Consider the following 24171-nt stretch of genomic DNA (forward strand, 5'->3'; position numbering starts at 1 on the left):
AAAAAATAGAGACTTCAACAGCCATAAAATGACCGTTTTTCAATAAAAAATAAAAAGGCAATATAATATTTACCAGTTTACTTTCATTTCTCTTGTTTTTATCTTCCCCTCCATTGGAAACCTATGCACAAAAACATACATATTTTCTACAATTCATTTTATTTATTGTTAAAAAGGTATTTTCGATTTTCAATGCATTTTTTTAATACCTGATAGTTATTTTGTCTTTGTCTTTATTCAAAGTGTTCAATATTTTCTTTTCATTTGTTCTTAACTTCACATCCACAAATTCTGTGCAGTTGGAGATCATTCCAATCTGTTATAATTAAAGTTTTTTAGTAATTGTTTTAATTTGTAATTTTTTCTATGACTTCTATTTTTTTTTTAAACAACACTTTAAAAATTTATATTGTCTCAACAGTACCTGAAGTACCTGAAGTACCTGAACAAAATTTATATTGTCTCAACAGTACCTGAAGACACAATCCATCAGTTCCTTTTAATACTGACCAACTTTCCTTCCTTTCCCTACAAAGGCTATTAATGAATGGGGAAAATTTTCTTTCAGCTTTTAGATTACTATTTCAGTTGACCACACATTGCTAACATTTTATACATGGCAAATACAGACAACTTTTTTGGTTGTATATTTCACCTTGCTTTCTTCACACTTTAACAACAAAGATAGTCACAGGAAAACAAGCGTTCCATGTTTTTCATGCCAAACCTGTTCTACTACAGTATTTGCTTGAAAGGAAAATGTCTTGTGATTCCAATAGCAACCTGTTATCTGAAAGAGGTAAGTTGTTTAAAACAGAAAGACAATTCCCTTAAAAGTAAAATCTGCTCTTGATGCAGCTGGTTTTTGCAACAAAAAAATCTACTCAACCAGAAAACATTAAAGGTTTTAATACAGAAACAGAACAGCTTCAGCAACTTTGCATCTTTATAAGCAAGGTTAGTGAGGGGAGAAAGAGTTGGTAATCAAAAGATCTCAAAGTACAAAGCCTCAGAAATACTCCACATAGAATTTAATTAGATGTATTATCTAAAACTTTATATAAACAAAGCCTGAGTTATTTAAAATAAGTAACACCTTATGCTTCTTTTCTTAGACTGTTAAAGAACAATTGAATATAAGTAATAAAAACAAAAAAAGGTCAAATTACCAACTCATTTAGTGTCTCAGTTCCCTTAATTGTGAAAAACTGCTTCACTGTATCAAATGCAATGTAATACCAGGCCATCAATCTTCCAGTCTCTGTAAAAGAAGAATATACCTTAAAAAACGAATATGCCAAGAATATTTCAGTGGGATGGAGTTTCTTAAGCCCCAAAATCAAATTAACTTTCTGACAGGCCTCTGTGAGATTTTCCACCACTCCTCAGCCGTTGCCCCCAGCTGTCCCATGGACATTACTGACCCGACCGTGGCCTGGCAGGCAGAACCAGGTGCCACTTGCGGCTCTCTCCAATGGAGACAGTCACACCAACACACCGGGCAGCGAGCTGTGCTTGCTAAGAGGCCAAACACCTCCATCAGAGGACAGTAAAGAGCAGGTATTGATAAAACCTGTCCTTCATTGCTCTGTGCCACAACCAATTATCCTGTCACAGTGTTCTGCAATCTTCTCCTAGTCTGCAACAAATTTTCAGCAACAAGAGAAGATCTATTCATGAAACAAGATTAAGAGAATGAACATCCATTACTTGGTCAAGAAACTTGTCCATATATTCTACTCAAACAATCCCTCAGATTTTTCTCTCTACCTTTGTACTACTAAAGGGTCACAAGGGTAGTTGAGAGCCTGTATAATTCACCACCACCTCTACATCACTTCTGAAAATTAGGTTACATGAAACAAGTGTTACCTGTTGGTTTGAAATTATTTGCTTCATCCATCCTGATCAAATCAAAAGATGATAAATCATTTAAGTTCTTCAGACACAATTCTGTCAAAAATTTGAAAAATGTTTTCTGCATGTACTAAAAATACCTATCTATGTACAAACCAGAAACATCATCACCATATTGCAATGAATGTATATCCATGTAATTCCACTGAATTTTACTTAAATTCAAGAAAACTTGTATTTTTAGATTTGCAGAACTCGATAGCAAAGTACTCTTTTATTAATACACTGATTTTTTATCTATCAGAAAACTTACATTAAAATAAATTAACAAAACAAAACCATCTGAAGAGTAGTATGCTATTTCTGTATTTAAAGTTGGGAGGCACCAATTCCCAAACTATTTATTAGCTGTATGTTTTCTATTGGAATTGCAAACAGCTAAAATGCAGTATTTAAAAAAAAAGGTCAGTAACTGGGTTTTATTTAAGCCTTAGCAAAAAAAAGCCTCTTAAAATCATGCAATTTAAAATTGTTTCTGGACAAGGCAAAGAGGTTTACATTTTATATTCTTTGTTTTCAAGGCTAGTTTTATGAAGGGAAGATGAATTTCTGAAAAGGCCTTTTTTGAAAGTATAACAACAGAAATTAATGAAAGCAAATGACATCAATCAAAGGAAAATTAGGAAGAATGACAAACAATCAAAATTAAAGTGTTTTGTTCCATATTTCTGAGTGTGTATATGGAGATGAGGTCGGTAAAGGCATTTAATTATTTTCCTCTAAACAAGAAAAGCTTTTCTACCAGTTAAAATGTACTGATAGTATTTCAAAAATATTAATAATAAAATTAATAACACATCATAAATTACACTTGTTCTGAAAATGGATCTGTTGAAATTAATGAATACAGATAATAAACATGGGTGAACCTATCCTAAATTGTAACATTTTACTGAAAAAGGCTAAAAAACCACTTACCTTGTAATTTTGCCTCTATTCCAACTTTATCTAATCCAGATGAAAAACCTTCATGGAAAAGACAAAAGTTGTTTTAACCTAGTACTATCATACACTTCCTCCTCAATTTTATTACCCATTAAAACTGATTTGCTGACTTTTAGGAGCTAGACAAATATCCCAAAGTGAAAAATGTGGGAATATTCATTATACTACAAACAAGTCAGAAGTCTTACAGGGTGTTAACTATCTAAATATCAGTAAGAGGCTGTTAGAACAGATGTGCAAAGGTAAAATCTGCAGATGTTCCCCCATGTAAAAATATCAGAGTCCTAAAAGTTTCAGAAATGTCAGTAGAAACTTCCAGGTACGGTTTTGTTATTTTGGAATATAGGAAGCCACTAAATTTTAACATCTACTCAAGTACTAGATGTACTATGTTCCAGTCCCAGCCATAAATCCTTATTAAAAAATTGTCTCCAGCAATTATCCAGTGACTTCAAAAATCCGGTGTTGAGCAAGTGGGCAGGAACAAAGGTATGGCCAGGGCTGAAGACTGGGATAATGTTCTGGACAAGCCAAATTGAGTACACTGGAATTTTATTCTAGAAAAAAAGCTATGAAGTAGTATTCCTTTTCTTAGCAGATTACATATTCAGCAGTGAAAAATACATTATGGCTTGATACTGCATTACTGCATGGTACAGCATGTTAAGAGAAAAAGAAACAGATTATGAAGCTGTAAATGGCTTCTTGACAGCTTTTAAATGTTATACCATGCTGAAACTCCCAATATTTATGTTAAAGAACAAAATGTTACAGGCCTCATTGCACAGCTTGTTTTCATCACATTATGAAATAACAGTCTATAAGAAAATTACAGAAACAAGTTATATGGGCATAACACATCCTAGTGTTGTAATCAGACAAAAAATAAAACCACACAAACCATAATGAGTTGGATTTTTTAAGGCTCTAATGTACAAGAATGTTGATCGTATCCATTCCAAAGCTACACTGACATCCGTGACAGTATGCAGCACTATTTCTGCATTTAAGTGTTCAATAAGGTGCCTGTGCAAGCTAGTGCAAAAAAACAAGAGTTAAAGACATTTACCAATGAGCAATACAAAAAGTGCTAAAACTATTTTTTGGGAAGAAACAAAAACCAAACAAACCCCCTCCCCCCAAACCACAACTGTTCACCGTAATCAGTGAAACTGATGGAATACAATAAAGATTATGTAAATAATCAACAATGTAAATTTATTATTGCATAATATCCAGCAAGCAAAAATAAACTATCAAGTGTGAAGTTTCACATTCATTAGTAAAACAAAGTTACATACATTTTAAAATGACAGCACAGACATTCTGTACTGTTGACATTCTAAATATATTTGAAAAATTAAGTTTTAACAAAATTACATGAGTAAAATTTCCTGTTTAACCTTTTAACATCTTAACTTTCCCACATATTTCTCTTGATAATCTGTTAACAACAAATAGAGGTCTAGTGTTCTCCAGTCTCTACCATCTAGAAATTCAGAGACGTGGTCTGCGTTCAATTCCTGCTTTTTGTCTTTGCAATAAATACTCTTTCAGCTTCCTCAGTTTTCCAGCAGGAATCTAAAACTATTTTTTTTTTTAATTTAAGATGTTCTAAAGATTCTTTTGTCTGATAAAATAAGAGGCCATTAACTCTCAAATAGCTTGGTTTTATTTTTTTCTTGATTTCTTCTAAACACCCCAAAAGCCACATGAAAAAAACCACATTCTGTAGAAACTATGAAGTTTTGCTACTACCTGCAGAGTCTTATAAAAAATACTTAGTTACCTGCTTTCTATTATATCAGCACCATTTAACATCTGTACATATCTCTCCCTGGTACTGCAACGAGTCATAATCACTGCTGTAGCTGTAGTGTCAAACTGAAAAATAAAACCCCCAATAAAAGCTGCTCTCTAGTTATAAGAAAATAAACTAGTTGAATATGCATCACATACCTGCTGAATCCACTAAAACTCTTTTCTTAAAATCCTGTCTGAAATGGATATTGCATGCCAGCTTCCTAGTCTTTCTCTAATCCCCATCCACTATGAACCCCAAATGTAATCTTCAGATCTTTTTCCACTGTAAGGTGAAGCAGTGATTTTTGATGGACAATACAAAAGCAAACAGATTTCTTTCTCAACAGAAAAGTTATCTAGGAGTAATTTAGGTATTAATAACCCTTTAAAAACAAAATGTTGCAGTAAGATTCCTGGCACTGTACTTTCTTTGACAAGAATAGTTTCTACTAATCTGACTACAGACAGCACCAACACAATAAAACATTCCCTTACCTGAGGCCTTCCAGCTCTCCCAATCATTTGCAGAATATCAGTTTCACTGTACTCTTGGAACACTCCTCCAACATAATGCATTGTGGATTTTATAACCACCAGGTGTGCAGGTAGATTGACTCCCATAGCTAAGGTGCTAGTAGTAACTACATCAGATCAAAGGATATGAACATCATCAACATGTCTGGCAGGCACTAAACAAGCAGCAAAGAGGTGACAACGCTCGATGCCCAGGAGTTCTTAGTTCCTAATGGAATCAGTGGGCATTCTGCACCACAACAAATTTGATGTAGATTACAGACAAGTACTTGCATAACAGTTTCTGTGTATCTGATCATCAGCAATCATTTGTTTTCAAGTTTTTAAGAAATTACGTCCCTGATACTTTTATTTAAACATTCCTTTATATTTGGAGATAATCCAGAATATGATCCATGTTCAATATAACAGACACACAATGGAGAAACCTTATTCTCATTTATTCAAGGGTATGTATTTGAACAGAGCCATGACTTCATCTTGCTTAGTAGTGGTCAATATTTTTAAGATTTTTTTTTAAGTCACCAGTCATTAACACTGTTTATACCCATGGTACCAAACCAGAATCACAACCAATACTATACTTTATCAATACACACTGTCAGAAAACAACATTCAGATGTGGCAAGCAATCTTACACTCATGTTTCCTAATTCACTTTCTCTAAAGAATATATGGAGTGGAAAGAATTCAACACAAAGCCAGTCATATGGGCCAACTGCTATTACTATTCTGCTAGGAAAACAAAGGATTAATGAAATTTCCAATTCTTTTTGAGACTAAATGAAAATTAAAATTAATAATTATATTTTTTTTTCTTATGACCATTGTAATGGGAAAGAAAAACATCCACAAATCATTTAGTGTTGTACATGAGCCACACAGACAATTCCCCATAGCATCTGGATCTTTTTTACAGAAAAAGAAAGCCCGGATGAGATGAGACAATCACATCTCAGACTCCTTGTCACTTCACATAACAACAGATGGAATATTTCTTAGAGACCTCCCCATCAGTCACAACACCTAGCATGGGATTTTGAAAATAGCATCCTGCCCACTTAAGAGGCATAAATGTAGACAATTACCTTCAGGGAAGCCACAGTTGCAAAGGACCCAAAGAAAAGATGTTGGGAACTCAGGGGAAAGATTCACTAGCGCAGAGCTCCATCTCAGTGGGAGGGTTCAGTGACAGGAAAAGGGAATGGACATGGCCAGAACGCTATGGACATAGGAGGGGGATGACCTCCATGTGGGTTAAATTAAGTTTTGTGGCCTTTAATAGCAGTGCATATGTAGACTCACAGGGTAAAAGTGCATGTGAAACACAGAAACACCTTTACCTGGATTTCACAACTAGTTCCAAAGGCTAAGCAAGCTATAGAACCATAATATATTACCACTTCCAAACTGCAATCTTCTCAGGATACATAAATGACATTTTGGCTTTCAAAATTAAAGTTACTTACAAAGTACTGGCAAGTCTCCTACAGTGAAAGCTCCTTCAATTATTTTTCTGTCCGATATCTCCATACCCGCATGATGATAAGCCACACCATATGTCAAAAGGTCTAATAATAAAATTATTATATACATCATTTAACTAAGTTTTCTCAAGCAAATAGTCAATCACAGAGCAGAGAAGCAGTAAGTTATATTTACCTCTCAGTTTGGAGTCTTTCAATGAATTTGCAAACCCCTGTAATCTATGCAACACACACAAACAAAATAATTAAATTAAAATGTATACATTCTTGGAATATTTTCAACCATCACCTTTCCCATCTTCACAGAAGGAACAGACTGACTCTCTGGGGCAGCTATTGTAGATTTTTGAGCCTGGTCATCCCTCCAAGTGACAGTCTACAATCTTTATGTATTGCTCACATAAAGCAAATAAGATCACATTTTAGGTCCAAAGCAACCCTAAAGTAAATAATAATTAATATGGCTGTATTTATTAACAGTTATCTGATAAAGGAGAGACATCTTACGGCTTAACTGAAAACACTAGTAGAGTCATATCCAATTGAAGTATTCATAGGCTTAATCTTTGCACTACAAGGTCTCAGAGGGCCATAAGAATTAGCATTTTTACGTTTAGAAAGCAGCTTTGAGAAACAACTTAATGTTTGTGAAAGGTATCCTAAAACTCTGAGAAGCAAAAATTTCCCAAGATGAGTGCCAGTTTATCAAAAAGGAAGTCAACTGCAATGATTTTGTTGTACACTCCTCTGCTAGAAACTGTATTAGCTCAACAGCTTTCTTCAGATATCACAGGTTTACTAAAATGTACAGACACTTATCTCCAATTTAAATAGAAAAATACCTTTGTTTCTGTTCTATACTCAGTAGAAATTTAGCATCTTTTGCAAGAACAGAAGCAGCCTGCTGTACTCCTTTTCTTGTGGCACAGAACTATAAACAAAAGATTTTTTTTGAATCAACACAAACAACACTTTCAAGAAAAAAAACAATTTCAAATGTGATAAAAAGCTATTGTACCACAAGTGCTGGTTTTTGCTCCGAGTATGTTTGTATAATGCCAGCTATCTTGTAGTTAAGAGTTAAGTCAAATTTGAATTCTGTCTGATTGTCACTGCAAGGAAAACCAAGAACAATTTTGCGTAGCTTCACTGGTCGTTGATCTTCATCTATTTTCAGGCATACAGCAGGCATCTTATTATCTGAAAGCCATTCTGCAATCTTTAAAAAGAAGTAGAATAGAAAACATAAATATTCTTGTAATCATGCTCCTTCTCTAATAGCATCACACAACAATTAACTTAGCTTTTGTCACATGTAAACAAGTAACACTTTTTAATAATCTAAAATCCCACATGAGGTTCTGCTTTTACAGGACCAATACAATTTGGATTGAAATCTCGAGTCTGCTGTGATTTGTACATAAGAGGCATCACAAGCAGAAATCTAAAACTGAAGCATGTCCATACATGGCAGGTATTTCCATATGGTTGAAGGTAATCTTACATTAGCAGCAGCCTCATAGCTGTCTTCAGATGACAGCTTAAAAATTACAATTTTACTATCAATCTAAAATTGTAATTCCAGATAAATTTTATAAAATACTACCCTATTGATCAAAATACAGTTAAAATGTAACTCTTACATCTTGAGTATTTGGGATTGTTGCAGAAACAGCTACAAATCTCAAGGGAGGAACAGTGTCATGCTTCTCTAAGAGACGCCAAAGAGAAGACTGAATAGTTTTCATCCGACTGACTACAACCTCCAAAGTTGCACCACGGCTTTCATCCTTTATAACATGGACCTACCAGGAATGTTAAAAGATGTGGTAAATATTTTTCAGTTACAATCTGAACATGTGCTAAATACATGTAATATTTCCTAAGCTTCCATTTATCTTCACAAAAGATACAAAACCAGTGCATAAACCCTGATTCATTTTCTTACCTCATCAATGAGAAACAGCCGTACAAGCTGGACTATAGAGTTGTCTCTCCACCTTCTAGTCATGCTATCCCACTTTTCCTGGGAGGAAAAAACCAACACATCAAAACAACAACAGAAGCTGCAAGATGTTTTAAAGGCCAACATGTGCCACGACTATAGCACATGCAGACATGCCTAAACTTCAATAAATCTTTAAACAGAAACAATTAAATGAATTCAAGATAATGCCATCTGTGTTTCATCTAGGACATTATTATATTACTAACTTTTGTTTACATGAACTGAGAGTATGTACAGCAGGGTGCAGACAAACAAATGGATCATTAAATTACTATGTATTACAAAGAAAAAGGAGCAGTCATTGCAGCATACAATTAGAAGACTGCTAATGTCTGTTTATTCTAAGTTCTTGTAAGAACTGGGAATGAAACCTACAGGTGTAGTGATAATAATGTCAGCATGATGTATTTCAAATAAATCATCCATCAGTGTATCTCCTGTCAGCTCCTTGCAGGTGAGTCCTAGAGGTCCAAATTTTTCTTTCCAATCATCAAAACGCTGACTGCATAGAGCTTTTATCGGCGCCACTAAAAACACCAAACAATGAGAATTAAATCAGGAAACCCAAATCTTCAACTGTATTAAAAATGTATGCATTTATTTTCTCCAGGAAGATATCTTCTTGAATTTAATTTCCCTAATTTTCAGCTTTGCTTCCAGAACCATAAAATCTGTACCTGGTGTTACTGTCCTTATTATCCTACTCCACGTGTACAATCAGTGTTGAGCTTTGGGCCCCAGTTCTTCCCATCAGCAAGCAGAAACAGAACCCTTTAATTAAGGTTATTTATGCTCTCTCTTAATACTGTAGCCTGTTGGGTTTGATTTTTTTGCAGTACCACATGGAAACAATCATTTAGCTATCAAAGGTCTTCTCACAGATGGAAGAAACGACATGAACTACATCTTTTCTAATGGAAGCTCATACAAATACAAATCTTTTCCCAGTTAAGAATGATTTGAGTAGTCTGTATTCGGAGAGAAAAGAGGTTATAAGTGAGAAACCACCCAAGAGCGAGAGACAGACTATTTCTTCTGGTATTCTATCGAAATCAAATGTACAGTTAAGTGTAGTGTCACACCAAGCAGCTAACATAGCAAGTAGCAGTCCTTGTGCTGCTTCTCATGAACAGACACCTAAAACAATCCACTCTTTTTTTTCTTTCCTGAGGATGCACACTGTAGTTTTGCAGATTCTTTTTTTCCAGAAATCCAATGCAATTCTCAGTAAGAACTGATACTAACAACACATGTAAGGCTATACTGGATGATTCATCTATATGGAAAATACGGGGCTTAAAGTGAAAGAGGCAAGCTATGCATGAGCTGAAAACAGCCCTAGTATAACAGAACTTGCACTGATGACATTCTAGCTTACTCAGAGCCACTGAAATACAAATGATTTCTGCATATTAGCTCACAAATGATCCCTAAAATGAAGAGATTCAAAGAACCAGTCTCTGCTTCAGAAAGAGCTGTAAAATCTCATAAGACTATCAGAGAAAAAATTAGCTCCAGACAACTAATAAAGCTGACAGCAAGTAATTCACAAAATCACATAGCTAATCATCTTTAGCAGAGCAAGAAAGTGAGATGCAAGTGATTGCTCCTGGAACTACAGTCACCAGTCCTCCGCTACCAGCAAACAACTCTACAGAACTACTGCAAGCTAATTCACATACATGGGGCACTGATGAACCAGGCCCCAGTGCTCACACCAGCAGGGCATAGTCTGATTCCCTCTGTTCCAACATTCAGAAAACCGACAAGTCTCCTCCTCCATCACTGTGGATCTGGAAAGGTCAGCAGATCTAACTCCACCAGCAGGTAACTGCTTCCTTACTGACACTTCCAACCAACCACGCTGTATGAATTCCAGCAAGGCAAGCGGAAATCATTACCATACACTCAACCTTGTGCAGCTGACAGAGAACCTGAAGCACGTGCCTGCTTCTAAGATCAGTTTACAACACACAGTAAACTCTAAAGCAACACTAGCTTTATTGTAAGAAGTTGAACAAAATGGAATTAAAAAAAAAAAAGAAGGTTCTGTAAATATAAGGATGAAACCTTTAAAGCAATACTGACATATCAGTGTACGAATAAATTAAAACTGGGAGAAATTCACCAATTTAATCAAATTTACATGACATGAACTCAGTTCACCAGGAAGGAAAGAAAAAAAGTGTAATTGGTGTGACTATTTCCAAATATTTTCATATTTCTACAGAGATCAGTTAAACCCATGAAGATCACAGTTCTGGTGCCTCTGAGGTAATATACAGAAAACAGAAGGAAATTTTGCCAGGTAAGTGAATACTGGAAAATTTGATCCTCATCTCAGAGCAACAGACAGCTATAGAAAAGAGAGTCAGCCAGAAATCACGCACTAAGAATGTCTTTGTTTTCTTTGCTTCCTCCTTACCTTTTTGTGTACATCTTGCCTTCTTGAAGGACAAACTGCTACAGGATTTTCTGATTTTTATTTGTAAAGACAATGCCGAACACTACAATTACACAATGCTGGTAAATACTAAGTATATTACAATGGTACTACAAATAAACATTAAACCAACTTTTTAAAGAATGAATTAGGTTGCAATTTCTTAATATATTTAATCTTAATATCCTGGACTCACTCCAGATCTCTGCATTCACAGAATGACATTTTCTGCTCTGTCACCAAAATGTTTAAAGCTGCATAATACTTACTGTAAACAACTTTAATATTTAACCAAGGCAGTGGGGCTTCCATGAGTAATCTGGTAATAGCTAGCTCAAACATTACAGTCTTTCCAGAGCCAGTTGGAGCACAAATCACAAAGTTCCTGTCTGTGTATAAAAGCTGGGAAAGAATTGCCAAGCCCTGTTAAGTTTTCAGTAATGACAAATGAAAGTCCTGCATGACTGTGCTTCCTTCTCCCACATTTTATCCTCCACCCTCTTAAAAGCCAGGTATGTCCATGTCAGGCTCCCTCATTTTCCTCTGACAAGATTGATTCTTCCCTCTTCCCTCCTCTGCGGTGTCACTCACCCATGTCACGCACTCATCCACCCACTCTTCCTCCATGCAAATATATTGCTAATCTGTATGCATAAATAGAAATATAATTCGCATCTTCACACAAATATATTTTAAGAGGAGAAAACACTTTTTAAAGTTCTTCTGGTCTCCTCTCCCAGCTAAGCACAACCCTGATAAACTATTCCAGGAAGAGGTTTTAGATACATTACAGTTTTCTAACCCCTTTTATGTTCTGAATATCAAAGTACCCCTTAAATTTATCTACAAAGTACTACTTGCAGCTGCAGTTTATGTTCCATACTTACATCATCCAAAGCTTTTGACTGTGCATAGTTAAAATATGGGAACTCCTTAAAAATACTCCTAAATTGTGTAGCTTGAGAGCATTAAGGAATTTAAAATACTAGAGTGTAAGTTATAAAATTTCAGGAATGTAAATGCATCTTGTTCTTGCAAACTAAATGCAAACTTAAAACATACCACACTGTTTCACAGGCTTGTAAAAAGTTATCCAAAAGTAACCTATTTAATGATTGAGTAGTTTTATATTCTTGGTGTGCCATATATTCCCTATCAGTGAAAAAACCACAACCTATTTGAGAGGTCTCAGAATTATGCCAGTAATCAGGAACCTCCTCCCTGGTACAGGCTTCAAGGAACGGCAAACAGTTCTGGAATGTGACGCTGCAAGGGACAAACCAGATACAAGAACAAGCAGAACACTGCTGTTACCCTGTCTCAGGTGTCAGATGTCACATAATATTTGTAATACAACATAAATTATTTAGCATAATATTGTATGTTCAGACATAACAGTGGCAAAGAAATTCCCCTATGACCACTTCGTGCTGACTGTGGGTTTCAAGATTTTTCAGTAGCTAATAATGCATGTTCTTCAGACAACATTCTTATCTAAAATATGCAGAGGACAAAAAGAGAGCATTGATAGGCTACAGCTCCAGAGGAGTGGGCTGATCCTTGCCTGGACTTGCCGAGCAGCCACACAAGCAGCCTGACTGTGAGCATCTCATCAGGCCAAGGACGAGCACACAGTCAGGTATGACACCGACAGCAACAGGAACAATGAACCAGATTGTTCATTGTAAAGGCCTCAGATTACATTCACCAACTACAGAGAAGATGATACATGAGTAAAGCAAGAAATAAAAGCAGATAAACATTAAAAATGGCTAAAGATAAGTAAGTAGCATTAGACAAAAGAAAATAAGGATTTTTTTTAAAAAAAATACTTATTTAAAATCCATGCTCTAAATCAGTGATCTGTTTTCAAACTGCAAAGCATTAATGATCTGTAATTGTAATGAATCTGTAAATTTACAGAATTCACAGAATTAGCAGGCTGGAAGAGACCTTCAAGATCTTCGAGTCCAACACATGCCCTAACACCTCAACTAAACCATGGCACCAAGTGCCACATCCAGTCTTTTTTTAAGCACACACAGGGATGGTGACTCCACCACCTTCCCAGGCAGGCCATTCCAGTAGTTGATTCCCAGCATTATGCAACAAATTGAAACTATTACAATGTAATGCTTTAACTCCTACGGCTATGAATTAAACACTATAATTTTGCAAATGTAAAAGCCCTGTAATAAAATCAGGAAAATCAGATACAGCAAATACAAGGATACGTATTTCTGTAACAGCCCTCAAAATTTCCAATTTTCTTCCTGTAGATCCTAAAGAAGTAAAAATAGTACATTTATAAAATCAGTTTCATTTTCAACCAATAGCCATGACAAATATCTTCCTGACCCCAAGCTGTGTGTTCTGTAAGGAGCTTCAAGGCTGTAACAAGGTCCAAGTGACAGAAAGGAGATTACGGGATAAGACAGGGAGGTCACTAGCTCATCTTTTGAAAAGGCCATCCTGGTGGCCCTTTGATGAATTCACTCCAGTTTAAGGCTGTCTTGCACACACCAGAGGCTCAAAACTTGATGCAGTATCTAGGTGTGGTCTCAAAGTGCCCAGGAAGGGACAATCACTTCTCTTAACTTCCCAGCTTTGTTAGCAAAGCCCAGGCTGCTGTTGGCTTTTGTTAGTGCTGGGACACAGAGCTCCCTCAAGTTCAGCAAGCTGTTGTCAGACCCCAGGGACTTTTCCACAGAGCTGCCCCCAGTCAAACCATCTCAGGGGAACCCCATGGGTTCTTCTCTTTCCCTGGGGCAGGACTGTGGATTTGCTCCTGCTGAATTTCATGATACTGCTGTCAGCTGCTGGCACGTGGGCAGTGTGACCCGATCACCACCACCCTCTGAGCCCAGCCAAGCATTTTTACACCAGGCAGTTGTTGATCCACTCCTAACACCCTACCATGGGTACCAGAATCTTGTGGAAGATGGTGTTTCGCAACCACTCTGATTCTATGAAAACTCTTACTGAAGGCAAAGTAAACAATATCCACTGCTGCCCCTCACCCACAAACCGAATCACCACTGCTCATAAGGCAATCATACAGGAATCATGCTTTTCTATCCTGACCTGTTTCCAAATCCCATCCTAAGCCACTGCTCTGCCCTACTCTTTTCTGCTAGAACTAATTTTCTACTCCATATTTCTGTAGCAGTTAGTCAGGCACACAAGGTACATTCCACAGACTGTCATGTCCCAAAAAGTTTAAAATCTAGAAATTTATTACTTTGTTAAAAAGTATTAAAACCCCAAAATAATTTGTAAACTAAGTATTTTATAATTTCATCAAAATCTCACCATTTCTCTCCATTTTCTAGGTATCTCCTACTTAAATTCTGTCTATACAAAGATAGAAATATGAGCCACACCACAAATAAACATTTCGTTTTCAATTTCTGGTTTCAAATGAAGATGAAACTCTTTACCACGTGAAGTGACAAGGCTGTTTTTTTTTCAAACTGCTGAGGGGATGTGAAGTGACATTTTCAAATAGGTTTACACAAGTTAGCACTTCTGAAAACGTGAATCTTCTTCATAAATTGTTTAGCCAGTTCATATTAAACAACAACACAATTAAGTTCCACAGGACTGCAATACATTCTATCAGTTTTAGCCAATTATCTCACCCTGAACTGGTGAAAATATTGTTTACCTCAGATCTTGGATACCATTTATTATTATATACCAAAGACAGACAATGGACTATTTTTCTTGAAATAGAGTAAAAATAATTACCTGTCATATCCAGAATCTCTGAAGCATTAGAAAATGATTGAATTTTAATTCCATTTTCAGACACAATCTCCTCATTATTTATCCTATGCAAAGTAAATTCTGAGTCTTTAGTTGTTGGAGCATGATGATTATTTCTCAAAAAACCTCCTTTTGTCACTTCTTTCACGTTTTCACTTGTATTTAAGTAAGTACCAATTTCTTTCACATCAACAGAACCAGCTTTAAATTCTGTATTTTTATGGATATTGCCAGACTTTTTAAATAAGCTGCAAAAGATCCAGAATTTTCATTAGCTTGCTGTAATGTTACAGTCTATCTAATATTTGAAAAATATTAGATATAAATTGTATTAGCAGCAGAACTAGTAAGATAAATGATGAAATTGTATCAAACTTTATGTAATCTGACCTGAAGACTCATTTCAAGATACATTTTAACTTTACTTTCATTCCAGAAAGAACACGAAAGAACAAATTCCCTGTCCAAATGGGCTCTGACTCCTAATAGCAGATTAACTCTGAATTTCTATATCATGAAAACCAATAGAGACATCCGGATTCTGTGGAATGGGAGGAGCTGGACACAGAAGAGCAGTTTATCAATAAAATCTCTCCTCCCAGGCAGCACTGAAATCACACTGAGAACTGCTCAAGGTATTCCTGACTGCAAATGATCTCAGCCTTCTTCTTTGTCACCATGTAGATAAAGAAATTCACAGCAATATTTTTCAAAAGCTTTGTTAACTAAAAATATCTTTAAAATTTAAGCAACAAACCTGAGGTTTACTTTTCTCATGAATGAGGCAGAGCTCGGGACACATTTAATTAAAGTACTAAAATATTGCGAAAAAGAAACATCTTTTTCTTACACTGAAAGAATTAGCATCTGGAGTCTGCTAAAGTACCTTCAATTGAAGGATTCCAAACATTGTGTTCAACAGATTGATCTAAAATAAGAATATGATTCTGACAGTGATAAATTATCTGAGTTGACTAGACACCTACCTTTTTCTCAATGTTGAATGGACACTTTCATCATCACTGTTTTCACTTAATGCTTTATTTTGCAGCTGCTGAGAAAAATCTATTACTCGTTTAGATTTATTTTCATCAAAAGAGAGAAAAGATGACACCATTTTCAGATTTTCAGGCTGAAAACCAGTTTTATCTCTTTCTCCTAGACTTAATTGTAGGACTTCTTTTTCAGGGGCTATGCCAAAATGAACAGGTGCTGATGATTTATCTTCTACTTCCTCTGTGTTACTCTTACATTGTTGTATGAAATTCTCGTGTTTTCTCCCTCCTACAAAAACTATAAATTATTTCATTCATATTCTTATTCACAGTCATTTAATCAAGTATCTTTCACACAGAATCAGCCAAATACACATCTTTTATACAAATTGATATTTCTATCTTATTGCGAAACCTTTAGTGTGTATTTTATGACTTATGCTAATGAATGTAGTGCATACGTTGTCAATGAAAAACTTAAAAAAATAAGGTCCCTTTCTTTCCTTCCCATGCAAAGTAAAGGATAAAAACTATTCTTCAGAACTACAAAATACTTTGTATGACAGAACTCTTTACCCTGTCACAGAATAAAGATGTTCTTTAAAACAAAATGACAGTGACCAAGCTTAAAGTTCCTGCTACAAAACAGCCAAGGTAAGAACACTGCAATCTCAACAGTCAGAACTGGTACTGATGTTGGTGCCAGGCTGGCTTCAGAACCTTCTTGGTTAATTATCACATTTTGCAGTGTAGAGTCAGTGTCCTGATCTGGCTGACCAGATCGACAAGCACTGCTGTTGGCAACAGGAAGGCAAAGGCAGGAATAGAAATAAGCAACTAAATGCAACAAGGTAACAGCTCTGTTTTGCTGTCTGAATTTCAATATTATCCATCTAGAAACTCACAATTACCATGCCCTGTTTGTGACACAAACCCAACAGTTCTAATTCTACAAATATCAAAAAGCTTATTTGAATAAGTAGCTCTTAATGGAATTTTTCTTGCATAAAGTAGAAAAAACCCACCTTCTGTTTTAGTGTAATTCCTAAATAGAGAATATCATAAATCAGCACAGCAGCTAAGAAATGCACAAATCTAGTCGACAGAGATAAAGCAATGAAATTCTTTCAAATAAATTTCCTTAAGATAATCCTGAATGTCTAGGAATATGCCACTTGGCAGCAATTAATGACCAAATTCAAATTCAGATGCCTCAGCAAATTGATTAAAGGCCCCAAAGGAAAGAAAAAAGTGAGTTTCATATAAACTCTCTGTTCCTTGGGTGGGAGACAAGCCATCAGATTCATGTGATAACATTATGCTCTTACAGCCACTTTCCACTGTGTTACAATGCTTCGTGAAACAAGGTGCAGTCACTGAAATTTTGATTATACTTCTTACCTTGCCAACTGCTGCACAGGAAACCTGTGGCATGTATATGCCTCAAGAGGACTGCCATGCTTCTGGCACATCTAACACCATCATTCTCAACTCAATGACATTCTTTGTCTCATGCATACCCAGAATATTTCATATCTCACACTAAAAGAGGAATGATCTGTCACACTAATTATGTGTTGAGTAATTTAATATCAATGCCAAGTGCTATGGTGTGAAAAAAGTGTAGTGTAAGGTTTATGGGTGGACTTGATCATCTTAAACGTCTTTTCCAAGCATCCCAATGATTCTGTTATTCTGTTCTACGATACTTTACCCATATGAGTGTTGGCTGAGTTTTTTTCCAGTTCCCTCTGTAGCTCCTCTGCAGCTGGAATTTCAGCAATAGCTGGAGCAGGTGCAATAAACCAAGTCTTACGCTCTTCATTTTCCAGACACCTATTTTTAACACACAAATGTGAGGTTAAAGCATTTTTTAAGTACCCTCCACCACAACTTGCTCAAAATTACTAGTCCTAAATAAACTATTGCTTCTCCTGCTAAAACATTCTTGTTCTTCAATTCATGTGACTTTTAATAACATAAAATTACAGAGGCAAAATTCCGCTAACCCTTATTTCTTATAGCCCTAAGATACACCTGCACCATTGAATGTGCTTGGAGAAACATTTCAAAGTATGGGTCATGAACCCTCTAGAAATTTCCAGCCCCATATTTTTATCAGTAGATAAAAAAGTGAATCATAAGAAAAAATACTGCTGCAAAATGATTCCGTTTGGAAAACAATTATATATCTCATAATAAATATTTACCTTTGTCTCACATCTGGTTTTTCATAAAATAAACTATCCAGTGAAAAGACCATGTCTGCAGAGTTGAACATTTTTAGATCAAATGTGAAGTCTCTTGGTCTGCAAAGGGCAGCACAAGAAAATGTAAAACTGAATTTACTAGACTTGAACCTGTCTAAAGCAATAAAAAGTTTATTATTTGTAAGTGCCAATATTTCTATATTGTTTTGCTTTAAAGCCCTTGACTACATTCTTAATCCTTCTTCAAACAGAGAATCTCTCTCCTGATGAAATAAAGCTCTCCTATTACTTCTGCTGAAAACACCCAGCAGGGCAGCACTTGAAGCAACCTTTATTACCACAACATTATCTGGGAACAAAACGTGGGTAGGAGTGAAGATCCAGACAAAGTTGATCTTAAAGTATTTAAATTCTAAGAACAATGCCTAGAGAAGGATAGAGAAGAGAAGACTGAAGGGACAAATCACATTCTTCAATTTCCACAGGAAGGGAAGAAGAGAGGCAGGCACTCATCTCCTTTCTGGGGTGACCACTGACAGGACCCCAGAGAATGGCCTGAAATTGTGTCAGGGGAGGTTTAGGAGGGACATTCCAAAAAGGTTCTTGACACAGAGGGTGTCTGGGCACTGGAACAGCTCCCCAGGGCAGTGGTCACTGGACTGACAGAGGTCCAGAAGCACTTGGACAATGCTCTCAGGCACAGGGAGTGACTCTTGGGGTGTCCTGTGGTTGGACTCAATGATCCCTGAGTCCCTTCCAACCCAGAACATTCTGTGATTATTTTATACAACTGCAGACAATTATTTTTTTCAATTGTTTTGTTATGATGACAGTCCCTCAAGTTTTTGCAAAACAAAATTGTACTGTTACCCCAACAATTATTTTCATTTACAAGTAAATGAGACTTTTTAAAACATACATGCAAACTACTTACCTGGATACTTGGAATATGGGCCCAACACATTGAAGCTGTTAATAGCTGTTAATAATTCTGAAACATGAGGACCAGAAATTATTTCTAAATTATTTATTATATACATCAGTATATAATAAATCAGTTAAAAACACCCCAGCTAACTTCAATGTTTTTAATGTAACACCATCTGTAGACATCAGACATGCTTCTTTATGAGTTTGTGTTGAGAAGTTTTACAGCTCTTAATTTTGCTTGAGGACAACTTTAAAAAGCAAAGATCTTACTAAAAGAATACCACACAGATGATTTTATGAGTCAAAAATCTTAGACTCACTGAAAAAAATAGTAAAATATAAATAAAGTTTATAAAGTTCAATAAAGGCCAACTCTGGAGGTAAAATAACAAAACAAAGCTTTCTTCTTTATCTACAGAGACAAAACCAAAGGTGACACTTCTTTTGTACTCCAGCATCTCATTAGTACCATATGAAAAGGATCTCCTAAGAGTGCTTTGCAAATAGGCTTCAGGTTTACTTAATTACTGTAGACTGTCAGATGTAAGTCAAAAATTTTAAAAGTACTTTTCTTTCACAGAATCTGTAAATCTTCAAATATCCCAGCGAGAGGTTTTAAATTTAAAAAAGAAAACATTTCACAGTAACAGAATATAGAGCACATAATCAAAACTACCTGAGAACACAGTGAAGAACTTTAAACAAGAACTCTGCCCAATGCCCCTTTTACAAACAGTAAGTCTGCAGTACCACTTCTGCTAATGTCTGCCACTCCCCCACTGCCGGGTTTTGCCACTTTCTCCTTCACATTAATAATCTAGTATTTAGAAATCACACTGATAAATCTAACAAAGGCATTTAATTTTGCCTCCATGTTTTTAGTGCCAGTAATCTAAAGCAGGAGCTCTCAGGCTTGGTATCAGTAGTGGCAGCAGAAAGTATCTGTGAGGAGCACTAATCAAGCTGAAGTAGTAATAATGAACGAAGTAGTAATAATCTGTGTTAGTGCCTATCCAAGTGAATAACCACTGCTCCATCAGCTTCAAGGAGCTGCAGTACTGCACACCAGTATCAAACTGTTTTCCTACCTCAGGTGGGGAATCATCAGTATATGATGATTCCATTTAAATATTCTGGATTTATTATTCCCATTCTTGAACAGCCTTTGTTATGCACAATGTTTCATCTCCTGGGCCCCTGCCTCTGCTCTCTATGTATCATTTTTTTCTTTTACCCTATTAAGCCCAATTGCTTGATAATGTAAGTAAAAGTAACAGGAGATGTCATAGTCATTCTACAAGACTGGAAATCTAAAAGAAACGCACTCCTTTATGCAGCTCTGCATTCACCCACCTACTCCAGCTGGGAAACAGTGAAAAGTCTCTCAAACTTTTAAAAGAAAAGAAGAAAGCAAAAGAGGCGGGAGTGGGAGTGGTGGGGAGGAGCCGAGAACGTTTCCAAGATGGCCAGGAGACAAAGCACCTTTTCCACGCGCTCACTGCTGTTGGATTGCACAGGGGAAATGCATATTCCAGATGGCAGAATGAGGGAGTAGGTGTTTGCAAGAGCAGCACAGACCACTGATACACATTTACTGAGAGGTATTTGCCAAATCCTGAAAGCAAAGACCTCTCTCGTGAATCTGCTTTAACAAACACCACAGACACTGCAGGCCACGAGGGAATTTAATTTGCTCAGTTTTGAAAGCCGCTTTCCTTTTTACATTCCTCCTAAAACAAATTCTTTCCTGAGTCCACGCATTATATCACACGATTCTCTCCAGGGGCCCAAAGTGAAGGACACAACCTTCAGGGGTGCCGACCCAAACAAACTGCCCGGTGTCCCGGAGGGCAGAGCGCATCCCCAGCTCACTGCGCTGCTCCGCGGGTGCTGCCAGGCCCTGACGCCCCTCACAGCCAGGCTCCCGCTCCCGCACCGAGGAAGGAGAACTCTGCGCCTCCCGCCTCACCCACAGCGCCTCCCGCCGCTTCTGCCGCGCGAAATGGCGGCGGCGGGGAGGGCGGCTGCAGCCGCCTCAGCGGGGCGGGCGGGAAGCGGCGATGGCGGCCCGCGCCTCCCTCAGCGCGAAATGGAGGGCGCGGAGCCGCCTCGCGCCGCCGCCTCCTGTGAGGGGCGGCCCGGGCGCAGCACCTGGCAAAGCCCTGCTCGGGATCCCGTACCGGGAAAGGACGGGCCCGAATCCCCGGGAAACTGCCAGGGAGGGATGTGGAGACACTCCACCGATGCTGGATTTAGAGCTTGTCCGAGCGTGGATTTAGTGGGAATTACTCTCTTGAAAAGTCTCTACTCACTTCGGCCCTGGTGTAAATTAGAAAAGGCAGCTGATTCCTGAACCATACGACTCAGGAAAATTATTCCTGCAGGAAGAAATAAAGATACAGAAAATATTCATCCTTTTAGTGGATTTTTGAAAACAATATGGGTTTTTCCTTGCTGCTCAAGTGCAACAAAATTCTTCAAATTATATGAATTGAAACAATATGACAAAGTATTTGTAAAATGCAGAATTAGGTCGCTTACCCTTCTCCCCCCTGAAATACTGCGACCTCAAATTCTGGACTTGCCATTAGAGCATAGCTTTTGAACTAGCAAATTTTAAATAAATGGCACAACTGTCTAAGGAAGTCTAAATTTTAAGCTGGTTCAAAGCTTCATGACATTCAACAAATACTATAGAGGCAGCTACTGTAAATATGTATTTCCTCATACATAAATAGATGAAAAGGAGAATATTTTCTCAAATATTGATTGATTTTTACATAAATAATTTTTATTTAATCAACTTTTTTGTTTTTCTTTCTTGAAAATATTAATTTTTAACCTTCCATTTCAAATTCTTAGACATTGTGTATATTTACATAATGTGTGTTCACTCAAGTTGTGCAGGCCCAGGTCAATTAAGAATTCAATGCAAGAAATATTACATTCATTTTTACTATCCAGTGTATATCCAGGTCTTTCCCTTATTTATTCTTCCCTTTAAAAGACTTGATGAGAATTGTCATATTACAATATTGCAAATTTTATACCACACATTTAGATGCTTTAACCCACCTCCCCATCTAGTTACAGCCAAAGGTGAGAAGCACCTCATTCCTACTTCCAACATGACAGGATCCTGGCCAGCATGGAATAACAAAAGATTTTATAAAGAGCTTAGAATACAATCAGGACTGATAATGAACCCAGTGTCTGAACTTAGATTCTGAAGCCATCAACTTTGTTCAGTAATCGGAATAAAAGTGGGAAAATGTTTGTGCTTATAAGCATGCAATAAGCATTCATTTTTTGCATATAATAAATTCTGAAACCAGAAAGCATTTTTCCTTCCTACTATTAGTCAATGCCTTCTTTGATTCTGGCCTCAGGCAAGTTTCCATCTTAGTTCACAACATCTGCTTTTAGCTGACCAGACTTTAATGTTTAAAGCCATAATACAAACAGTTCATTTTTTAAAGCTATTTTTTCTTCGATTCCTTTCCCTAGGTGACATCTCCCTCAACACACACACAAATCACATAAAATATATAGCAAAGCAGTCTCTCAACTGCTCTGAGACAGTTTAATTTTTGATTTTCCCCAAGCCTAACATCTGATCTGCCATATGTTTTGAGTCTTTCCAGCTCATGAAGATCACATACTTAGTCACAAACTTGCATGTTCTGGAGCAACACAACTAGAAAATCATGAGCACCAGACACTGGTCAGTGATCCATATGATAACAGACTAATTCTCACACTTGCTAAACACAGAGTTGTTAGAACATTCAGTTTTCTCCAGAACTTAGAAACTGAACAAATCAGCAACAAACAAATTAAGTGCAGAAAAGTAGGAAGATATAAGTGAGCTCACAGTCTGTGGTAACTTCTCTCAGTTTTCTTTGTTGAGCTTCTTCCACAATTTCAGAGACATGACAAAACCATTGGTCTCTAAAAAGCCCCCTTCCTCATGGTAGAAATCACTGTGAAATGTTAGATGACACAAAATCACAGGCAATCCCTGAACTGCATGATTTTTATCAGTGCTTGAGGCAGCTGCAATTATGAATTTATTAAAGAAATTTTAAAAGTCAATAATTTAAAAAAAATATTTAAGCCTGTAACCTTTTCCAGTAAAATAAAACACAAATAAAAATACAGGAAAAATGAAATTACTTAGCTAGGTGAGGAAAAGGGGAGTTTCTTCCATTTTATCATGTTGGCTAGGATTCACGAACGTGGGCTGGATGTGGCACCACCCCTGCAAAAACTTAAAAGAGGTGAATAAGTTGATTTGTGGCAGCTGAAATTACTCACGTGCATAAGTGTTTGCAGGACTGGGTCTTAGGAGAGCTAAACGCGGCTCCCTGGGGGCCGCGGCAATGCTGCTCTGCGTGTCCGCCCCAGGGCTGGCCCAGCGCTGGAACACGGCACTGCTCCCCAGGGCACAGCCAGCGCCTGCCCCTCCTGCCCCCAGCAGATGCTGCTCCGGGAAGTTTCGCTCCTGAGCTTTCATTTTTATGTGCCTAAACTAAAATGGGTTTAGCATTAATGGGTTTTTTCATGGTGAGGTGGAGAAAGTGATCGTTCCTGTACTTTTTTAACCTTTGTTTCCCTTTTCAATTTCTTACCCATATATGTTTTTTAGTTGGATTTTTTTTTTTTACACTTTTAAGAGATGAATCCCTCAGGTATAGACTAACCAAGAACTATTTTCATTATGTATAGTATTAGTCTTATTATAAGACTATAGTATTAGTCTTATATTCTGTTTCAAATTAACAAAACAAGCACATTCCACGTTTATAACTCCACCCTGAACAAATCTTGTCATGTAAAAGCATTTATGTTATGTCCTATAGAGACATTAACAATTCTGCACATAGACAAAGGAGATATATTGAGTATAGACTTTATAGTTCACACAGCTGATACTTGACAATTCTAGTACATCTGAACCAAATGCTCAGCTGACAAAATAAGACACACGCAGAAGGAAAGAAAATGAGATTAATGCTATAGTTATATTTGCTCTTTTGGAATGTACCTCCCAGGAGCCAATTCATTGCTGCTTCCCTTAAAAATGAAACACAAAATGTCTCATTGAAAAGTGTCTGTGGAGTCTGCTTTT

At 36.8% G+C, this 24171-nt stretch overlaps 1 protein-coding gene across 3 annotated transcripts in view; it reads right to left on the minus strand.

Moving 5' to 3' along the window:
* Positions 1–20917, minus strand: part of HFM1 (helicase for meiosis 1) — a 34432-nt gene extending 13515 nt beyond the window's left edge. For 2 of the 3 annotated variants that reach the window (XM_063407487.1, XM_063407485.1), the window contains exons 1-24: positions 20847–20917; positions 19045–19101; positions 18111–18209; positions 17615–17736; positions 15892–16198; positions 14888–15153; positions 13372–13419; positions 12025–12095; positions 11407–11539; positions 9070–9221; positions 8635–8712; positions 8330–8491; positions 7705–7905; positions 7529–7617; positions 6862–6905; positions 6669–6770; positions 5161–5306; positions 4652–4746; positions 3764–3897; positions 2836–2883; positions 1873–1953; positions 1170–1261; positions 210–316; positions 74–121 (exon numbers count right to left, since the gene is read on the minus strand). In XM_063407487.1, coding sequence (XP_063263557.1) covers positions 74–121; positions 210–316; positions 1170–1261; positions 1873–1953; positions 2836–2883; positions 3764–3897; positions 4652–4746; positions 5161–5306; positions 6669–6770; positions 6862–6905; positions 7529–7617; positions 7705–7905; positions 8330–8491; positions 8635–8712; positions 9070–9221; positions 11407–11539; positions 12025–12095; positions 13372–13419; positions 14888–15153; positions 15892–16198; positions 17615–17736; positions 18111–18181 — 2597 coding nt within the window. In that variant the 5' untranslated portion in view covers positions 18182–18209; positions 19045–19101; positions 20847–20917. The other variant, XM_063407486.1, reaches the window with a different exon arrangement.
* Positions 20918–24171: the final 3254 nt, after the last annotated feature.

Source organism: Prinia subflava, chromosome 10 (genome assembly GCF_021018805.1).
Source record: "Prinia subflava isolate CZ2003 ecotype Zambia chromosome 10, Cam_Psub_1.2, whole genome shotgun sequence".
NCBI lineage: Eukaryota > Metazoa > Chordata > Aves > Passeriformes > Cisticolidae > Prinia > Prinia subflava.